Source organism: Homalodisca vitripennis, chromosome 7 (genome assembly GCF_021130785.1).
Source record: "Homalodisca vitripennis isolate AUS2020 chromosome 7, UT_GWSS_2.1, whole genome shotgun sequence".
Lineage (NCBI taxonomy): Eukaryota > Metazoa > Arthropoda > Insecta > Hemiptera > Cicadellidae > Homalodisca > Homalodisca vitripennis.
The window spans coordinates 26313383-26323210 of NC_060213.1; the positions used below are offsets into that span (position 1 = coordinate 26313383).

Consider the following 9828-nt stretch of genomic DNA (forward strand, 5'->3'; position numbering starts at 1 on the left):
AATCTGCATAAAAATGCTTCTAATTTTAATATAAACCAGAGAAATTAATAAAATAAAACAACTGAAAGCATATAAAAGTCAAAATAAAATAATAACAGTACATAGGTGACACGTTTACATTTTTTAAATAGATTTTAAATATGCAGGAAAAATATATACAATAATGAATTCTGTACAAACATTGATATTTTATGATTCTCCACCATCATCATCTTCACCATTATCACTAGAAACATCAGAGTCACTACTTCGGACAATAATAGGAGGTGACGCCTTTTCTTGTTGCTCTGCAGATCTCACAAATTTGCTGTAAAGTTCATTTTCTTTTCAAGTTCCAACCAAGGATCTTCCAATGCATCTTTACACACATACGCGGAGATGGGCGAGTTGTTGGAGTTATTAAAACTACCTCTTCTCTGAAAAATTAGATTAAACAATTAATATTTTGTAGTAATGAGTACTTACAACATGTTGTAAATTTTACATTTAATTGGTCATAAAGCAAGCGTAACATATCAAAAAGTTCATAATCAATCAACAAGGGATTCTATTGGGAAGTTTCATATGTTTCTATCTATTAAAAAATTACGTACAAAGAACTTAGTGTGACGTTTGGAATTTATTATTTATTACGGCCCCAATACCAGGTTATTTCTCGAGCAAACCTTATTACAAATTAAAAAATCGCTAAGAAATTATCAAATTAAAATACAAGCATACTTGAATGCCAGTTTTTAAACAGAATAGAGTGTTTTCGAGTTTTGAACTTTTACCTTTTAAGTCACAATATTTCCGTGTTTTTCAGGACCATAGGGTAAACAGGTTATTCTACGGTAGGCTACCTCATATTAGTAATAACTTGTAATGTTTTAGGTTAAAAACCTTGTTGATAGACGGAAAGTTTATCTAGTAACTGCTCAACTTCTTAATTTTGTCGAGATAGTGCAGACCAAGTGTTTAACATAAGCTACACCTAATACCGTTAGCCTATTTTATTCAACAAAAATCTACCTAAATTCATGTCTATCTGAAGGTCTATGAACCCTAAATGAAAGTTTATGACAATACCCTACCCAAGTTTACCATTCCATTCAAGCAAAAATGCTTTCTCTTAGTTTTCTCAGCCTTTCATCCATTTTTATTAAATTTATATTGTCATGTTTTAACCACTTACTAGTACCTTCCATTCCAACAAATCAGAAAGAAATACAAAGTAGGCCTTGTAATCAAACCTATTAGGCCTACTTTTTGATTTTGGGCTTTTCAAATGCTAAATACATTTAGCTGTTTTTAATTCACCTTTAAGCAATTTTTTCATTGGACAAGAAAAAACAAAAATAGCCTAAAACAAGCGAGCAAAATAAATATTTACATACAAAATATTAGAAAAGTGTTAGGGAAAATACCAGACTAGGCCTAGACTTCTTACTCACCCTGAAATTTCCTCTGGAACCATGGTTATTGTAGGGGCTGAAACGGGGACTGGAATTTGAACTTGAAGGTGAGCTCCAACCAGAAAGACTAGAATTGTTGCTGTGATTGTTTTTGCCCCAGCTCTGCCTGTCTCTTCTTATAGGGCTACTGATACCCAACGGTATAAAGTCTGGACTTGCAGAATTGTTCCTTGGATTGAACATTCGACCTCCTCTGGGTGTCATGTAGTTACAGTTTTGTTGTAAATGTAATGGCTGTCTGGACCCATGACTATGACTTCTTGTTGGTGTTCCGCCTGAAAATCTTGATCTCTGAAAGTTTGGCGACCCTCCGGTCATTCTGTTCTGGTTATGTGTATACATTGTGAAATGAATAAATAATGTATGGTTAATATTTCAACTGAACACTTAATAATTTGAGTTTTGTGTAGTCACTTATAACACAAATACGTAAACTACAAAACACCAAAGATCACTTACTCCCAACCAAGGAACGTACCAAACTAAACAATGGCGGGACCAACGACGCTAAATAGTTGAGTGTCCCGCCGAAAACAGGGTTGCCAATACGTGAACTTAAAATTACTGTAATGTATCACCGTGGTATACCAATGTCAGTCAATAAAAAATTTCATAAATAATAAGATGTATAATAACAATTAATTATGATTTTAATAATGTGCATATAACTGTAAATATAACAAAGATAAATTTAATAAAAAATAATTAAAATATGTATAAGAGTTTTACTTAAAAATTATAATATATTTTTGGGAATATGTTTTGTTTATATTTTTCGTACATACAACCAATTTAACTATTATTTATTTGTACATATTTATCATCATAATTCATTGTTGTTATACATTTGTTTATATACGTTGTTATTGGTGGGCATTGTTATATCACCGTAGCATCTTACGGTAATTTTAAGTTTACGTGTTGGCAGTTGGTATTGGCAACTCTGTTTTCAGCGGGACTCAATCTCAACTAAAACAAAAGGTTTTTTAATTTTTACTTTTAGCATGTATCTCCTTTGGTTTGGTAATTTGGTGAGTTCCTCTTGTTTTGTTTAGTTTAGTGTAAATGATTTTTGGCCTATCGTAGTTTACGTATTTGTGTTATAGGTGACTGAACAAAAATCCAATTAAGTGTTTAGTTTAAAAACTAATCTTACATTATTTTTTCATTTGTTAGTGCGTATAACACTGTGTATAGCTGCAGACTATTGTAACCTGACCATTTTGAGGTTATGAGTTGTGATCAAGATTGAACTATAAATATCAAACTTTGATTGTTGTGGACAAACGCTTTGGTATCTAAACAAAGCAGAATGAACGGAGGGTCGCCAAACTTTCAGAGAGCAAGATTTTCAGGTGGAACACCAACAAGAAGTCATAGTTATGGGGCCAGACAACCATTATATTTACAACCAAACTGTAACTACATGACTCCCCGAGGAGGCCGAATGTCCAGTCCTAGGAACAATTCTGCAAGTCCAGATTTTATACCCTTGGGTGTCAGTAGCCCTGTCAACAGAGCCAGACAGAGTTGGAATCAAAGAAATCACAGCAACAATTCTAGTCTTTCTGGTTGGAGCTCACCTCCAAGCTCAAATTCCAGTCTCAATTTCAGCCCCTACAACAAGCATGGTTCCAGAGGAAATTTCAGGGTGAGTTTGTAGTCTAAGCCTAGTTTGGCATCTCTCTTAACTAAGCCTAACAATTTTCTATTTTGTAAGTAATTATTTGTTTTAGCCACTTGGTGTAGGCTAATTTTTTACTTGGCTGCATTATAATAAACATCTAATACTCAAGTGAGCGATAATATTGAACCATCATTTAACCTTAGAACTGGCAGTCATTTCATCCTGTAGTGTCGGGCTGTTTTAGAGCTTCGCGCAAGGGTTAAAAAAAATTTATTAAAAATATAAAATAAAAGCAATATATATATATATATATATATATATATATATATATATATATAAGTATACATTTTTGTGAAGGATGAAACATAGAATTACATTAAATTGTAAAATTGACCATTCAAAATTCTTTACTAAAAACTTTTTTAAATCAAATATACAATTCACAAAAAATATTTCTTAAATTTGGGGGGGGGGAATATACCTAGCAAATGAAGTTATAGTGAGAAATATTTAAAAGTGAGATAGCCATTCTGTGTCAAATTTTATCTGGTTTCAGAAAAACATAAACATTATACATATTTATGAAAGCATCATAAAGCTATACAACAAAAAGCGATGTGCATAAATTCTGAAAATCGGCTGTATACGTGAGACTTTGGTAAAACAAGTTTTGCTAATACAATTGTCCATGAATACATTTTATATTGCATATTTTCTTACTCAGATTGACATAAACTGTACAGAACCAATGAAATAATTTCCATAAATTATTTTTTGAAACGTAAAAAAGTTACATTTTACCATTATTCAAAAAGTTTTGTAATAGGCTAATTTTCATTCAGCAAAATATAAAATGGGTTTGAAAGCTTGTACTATATAAAATTTATAAATTTATGGTTTATAAGTAATGGGAAATATGATTTAGGTGTAATAAAGCGCACCAGTCAGAGAAAATGCAAATCTACAATAAAATACACAGTGTTACTAAATTAGCTTATCTCTCTTTTAATACCAAAAAACGTATCTGTTCCTTAGCATTTTTCTTCCCAAATCCAAAGTTGCATGAATTAAATCGATAAGTTGGCGGAGTATATTGTAAAAAGTAATTATACAAGGAAATGTTTGAGCAATTAAATTTGAGCTGAACACTACAGAAGCGGCAATGACCAACAACATTTTGTGGATTAACAGTTGGAGGGTTAAAACTGTTTGAATGTTGTCAGACATATTTGTTTAACCTGTTAAGCAATTGTAGCTGGCCAAACTTCGTATGAAGAAAGTTGTATTATTTTTTATAATCTAAAATTCATATATTTCCTTTATACTTTAAAACTATAGCTTCACTGCCACCCCGTACTTTTGGTGAAATAAGAAAATCATCCCTCAAGACAGTAGGCTACTCAAATTCAAGCTCAGATCATATAAGTTAAGCATTTGTAAAGGTTATTTTTAACTTAGGTACTACTAGTAACATAATTACGATAACCTAATCTAAACCAAATTTTATCACATAATAACATTGCATAGTGTAGAGATATTTCCATTGCTAATATATACCTCATTGATTGCACGAAATGGCCTGGGCTGCTCTGGTTACGAAGTAGACAATAGACAATACAATAGACAATAATCTTTATTTACGTATTCATTGAGAATAGTACATGCGTGAAACATTTTTTTATTTTACAGTCAGTTAACCTAAAACAAAAAAATTGCTATGCGAACATATCATTCAACCCAGCTGTTGCTGACACAACAGTATCCCGGTAATAGGTTACCACCGAATTACCTGTTACTGACACTAATATTGCAGATCTCTGTAATGGCAATAACTCGTGTGTTCAACCAAAGTAACACAATTACATTCATTGGATAACTTCTTACAACAGAATACAATCGTCAATAAAATAACTGAAACGACTTGAACTCTTTAAGATATTATAAAACTACCAGGTTGTCCAATTAGCCGTCAGTCAGGAATTCACGGACGCTGTAAAAACATTTATCAAGGAGAAATAACTTATGCCTTTTTGTAAATTTTTTATGGTTTGACTCTGTTTTAAGGTGCATAATAGGGAGTTTGGTAAACAGATCAATTGCATTGTAACGGAGATGTTTTTTGGAAGAAAGCTGTGTATGGCAGCAAGAGCAGTGGTTATGGACATGTTTTATTTTTGTCAGACACATTTATTCTTCAAAATAGTAAATGTTATACTGTTTTGTTTGTTATATTTTATAAATACAGACTGTTTTTTTTATTCACCATAACATTATTACTTTTATACTGTAACTTGAAATACAATGTTATTAAAATATAAACGTAATTTGGTTTAAGTAGCTGTAGCTAGGATTCTTTACTCATGAATATCGATGATTTGATATTATCAATTATCGGTGTATTTGACACTTATTATACTGCAGCCTGTTGCTTTTTCTTTTTCGAAAGAAAAAAATACTTACAAAATAAATAAAAATTACCAAAGATATACTTTTTTTTTTGTAAAGCCGAAAATTAAAAGTAGGGTGCTGTTATAAGCTTTTAGTTAATGTGATAGACCCTCAGATAGGCATGAAGTTAGCTAAGTTTTCATGAGCTTCATGAACAAAATAGGTTAATAGTATTTGGTATAGCCTATGAAACGCTTGGCTCTTGTAGAAAAGGTCATTTATTTTTTACTTATTTGCATGTACAATTGCTTGCGGAAAACAAAGATAACAGTATTTGTTTTATCTAAAAAGCACCCAAAAATAAAAATAAATAATTACAAAATTAAAGGTATTAGGTAATTACCTAAGTTTGTTACTTTTTAAATGAGTTTGTATAAATAATAACAAGTTTTTTATTATTTGAATATAAACAAAATATAATATTTACGTTAATATAGATTATGTACTGTTTCCTGTGATTACTAAATAGTCAGTCTCAAATTAAGTCATAAAAAGGATACATAAATAAAAGTTAACACCTTAGCAGACTTCAATTAGTTAAGATAATTTTTTTTATTTTTCATTACAATTCGACTTAAAAATTATGTACGATTAGAAAACTTCTATTTTGTAAGAAAATTAATCTAATGCAATTGCCAGTTTGATTTTGAATCTTGATGCATACTATTGTCTCTTGTAGATGGCATTGAGAGACAAAATAAAAGATCCTTAATTCCAATATTAACATTGTTGGCTGAATGCATTACTGGTGACAAAGTGAGTGATTTTAATTAACACTCTTTTCTGCTAATAGTTTTAATGTTTTTTTGTCAAAATACAGGAAGAAAGTGTGTCCAAATTCAGGAAGAGTTATAGTTTGAATAAGGGCAGATAATTTTTTACAATTACTGTATCAACTTCAAGTTTTTTGGCCTGGCAGTAATTTTTCCACAGATGGCAGGCCATATTTTAGTGTTTTGTATCCGCACTTTGAACGTTTTGAAAAATTATATTTTTATAACAAATCTATATGTGTAATACATTGCTGTTTACAAGAAAATTTGGACATAATTGTGGTATAAAACCATTATGCATAAACTATAAAAATTTCCTCCGGTAAAGTGTGGTAATATTTAATTAATCAATCAAAATATTCTTCATTCATCAGTATTACAAGAATACATTGAATGGTGTCCAGTCTTAAAATAACAAAAGCCTCTACATTACAGAACTAAAACACAATTTTAATCTTCAATTAATACATTATTTTCATACCAATATTGGAATATTAAATTAATCAAAGATTTTATATAAACAGTACATGCATTTTTTGTATTCAAAGATCAGTGAATGAATAAAGCGTTTTATATATTTAGTATTGTTTAAATCTATTTTTGAACCTAGATAATTTTTGGTATTTTGTTATAAAATATAATTCCTACATATTGAGTTAAAAAAAAAAATAAAATTGTTATATACTTACAATCTTTCGCATGAAAGTCATACAGATAGTTTTGTCTAAATTTATAAGTAGATTATTTTGAGTAAAATATTGTCAGAGATGTATAAATTATTATTTAGTCTAATTTCAATTTCTACCCTAGAAGGAGCATTTATATTATTTATACTTGTATCATCCGCATATAAGCAAATTTGACCCAGAATCGAGCCTTGAGGTACCCCATATTTAATTGTTTCCATACAGGATCTGTTTTAAGTTTTTGAAATATTTACTATCATTTACGATCCATAATTATACCCATTATTTTTTTCATCTAAAGAATTGATCACAGATTCAATGAATTTTGTTACTGTGAAGATAACAGATTTTCCCTTTCGAAACCCATGCTGACAATTTTGAATCAATTTTTTTTTAAGAAATCAACAAATTTTTGTTATATTTTATAAATATTAGAATCTGAGATAGCCAATTTATTCTTATTTTTCAGGAAGAAGTCTAGAAAGAAAAGTTAAATTAACTATGTATGAAGCAGTGGGTTAGTTAGTAATTCCTAACTACTTTTCAGATTGCTGATGATTTGAATAATATTGTCTCTATCAATTAGTTTGCATTGAATATTATTATCTGAAAAATGTTGAAAAGCTTTAAAACATGTTATTTTTTGTAAAAGAGAGGGAGGGTGTGCCTGGAAAATGTAATTAATTCAGTTTATAAATTTCAAACTCCAAGATAGCCTAAAGTCACAAATAAATTAGTTTTAGTGCAAAAACTGAAAGTAGTACAAGAAGCGTGGTTTTCTTGATCAAAAACACAGATTTGTACAAATGTTTATAAATTGTTATACTGTAAACCTAACTGTATTTGGTATAACTTTATTTAAAATAAACTTAGAGAACAGTATATTAATAAATATTGTGATAAAACCTAAGGTTTTCATTACAATTCATATTTATGAACCATAATTTTTATGGTTAGTAGATATGAAAATTTTTAATTTGCATTTCCAATAAAATGGAGAATTACGTGATAAAAACAGTTATTTTAACGTTTTTGGGTTTTGTAAAATTTTACATTAACCCACAAATTTAGCATAGTAATATTTTGTTTAAAATTAGATAAAAAATAAAACAAAAAGTGGGTGAAACTTTTTTGTGCCTAGAAGAAAACAGCAACGTCATTATAAACTTATTCCACTGTCATAGAACAATTAAAAAACCAGTGCTGTATTCTGCAACTCTTTACTTTTCCAACGGTATATGAATTACGTTAATACTTGAGTGTTTACGTATCAACAAATGAAATTAAGGGTTCGGTCCAAATCAACGGATATCCGTTGATTGACATGTAAGGAATGAAAATGAACAATGGATATCCGTTGAACGGCAGTTAGAGGGTTAAGGGTTAATATAATAAATCTCAAACATCACACCAAGTCTCTTTTTATGTAATTTTTTTATAGAAAAGAACATGTGAAACATCTCAGTAGAATTCCTTATTGATTAATGACAAATTAAATATAAAAATATAGTTCTTTAAGTGTTATAATCATGTATCAATATAAAATCCTAATAGCGATTTTTTAATTTGTAATAAGGTTTGCTCGAGAAATAACCTGGTATTGAGGCCGTAATAAATAATAAATTTCAAACGTCAGACTAAGTTCTTTGTATGTAATTTTTTAATAGATAGAAACATATGAAACTTCCCAATAGAATCCCTTGTTGATTGATTATGAACTTTTTGATATGTTACGCTTGCTTTATGACCAATTAAAATGTAAAATTTACAACATGTTGTAAGTACTCATTACTACAAAATATTAATTGTTTAATCTAATTTTTCAGAGAAGAGGTAGTTTTAATAACTCCAACAACTCGCCCATCTCCGCGTATGTGTGTAAAGATGCATTGGAAGATCCTTGGTTGGAACTTGAAAAGAAAATGAATTTACAGCAAATTGTGAGATCTGCAGAGCAGCAAGAAAAGGCGTCGACTCCTACTATTGTCCGAAGTAGTGACTCTGATGTTTCTAGTGATGGTGGTGAAGAGGATGATGGTGGAGAATCATAAAATATCAATGTTTGTACAGAATTCATGATTGTATTTATTTTTCTTGCATATTTATAACTATTTTTTTAAATTTAAACGTGTCACATATGTCATGTTAATCTTTTATTTTGAGTTGTTTTTATACACTACGTAGATGTATTATTTTATTAATTTTTCTTGCTTATATTACTAGAAGCATTTTTATGCAGATTTCTTGTATATTTTATTGATTAAGTCTTTACGTTGTTTTTACCATTTTGAGTATTCTTACTCATATAATTTTGTACATTTTACTATTTATTAGTAATAATGCTGTGATATAGTAAAATTTCCTGTACAGTGGTAAAATTGTAATATTTACAATTGTATATCATGTAACATTTTGTGAAAACTTATTCTATCTTAAGTTGATAACATTTTAAGTGTGTCATAAACATGCAGTACAAAAATGTATAATTTTACATGATAGTGTTGTTTGTTATTAGTGAACCAATTACAAACATTAGCCAATAAAAATGCTGCATTTGATCGCAAGTTGTTTGAATTGTAACCTTACCTTATTTAGTAAATCCTGAAAAAACTAGTTACTATTATTAATCAGGAGTAAAACTAATCTAATGAATCTAAACATCAGAATGTGCAAAATATTAGCCCTAAATTTCTTGACTGTTATGGAACGTGACTGGCTGTCTATATATTAACTACTTCTCTTTTAATCTCTTGAGATTTGGCACAATACACATCATTCAACAATTTGTTTGTGACACAATTAACAGATTTTTTTCTGGTCTCAGTATGACAGTAGGTGTT

At 29.5% G+C, this 9828-nt stretch overlaps 1 protein-coding gene across 1 annotated transcript; it reads left to right on the forward strand.

Annotated features, from left to right (window-relative positions):
• Nucleotides 1–2438: 2438 nt before the first annotated feature.
• On the forward strand, nt 2439–9547 carry LOC124365729. The gene is made up of 2 exons (XM_046821713.1): nt 2439–3105; nt 8815–9547. Exons 1-2 carry the CDS (start codon nt 2767–2769, stop codon nt 9037–9039), a joined length of 564 nt encoding a protein of 187 aa, XP_046677669.1. The 5' UTR covers nt 2439–2766; the 3' UTR covers nt 9040–9547.
• Nucleotides 9548–9828: the final 281 nt, after the last annotated feature.

Excerpts from the sequence above, each read along its gene's own strand:
- LOC124365729 (XM_046821713.1), top strand. The coding sequence starts at position 2,767 with ATGAACGGAGGGTCGCCAAACTTTCAGAGAGCAAGATTTTCAGGTGGA. Across the intron at positions 3,106-8,814 it reads GTTCCAGAGGAAATTTCAGG|AGAAGAGGTAGTTTTAATAA; the intron begins GTGAGTTTGTAG and ends CTAATTTTTCAG.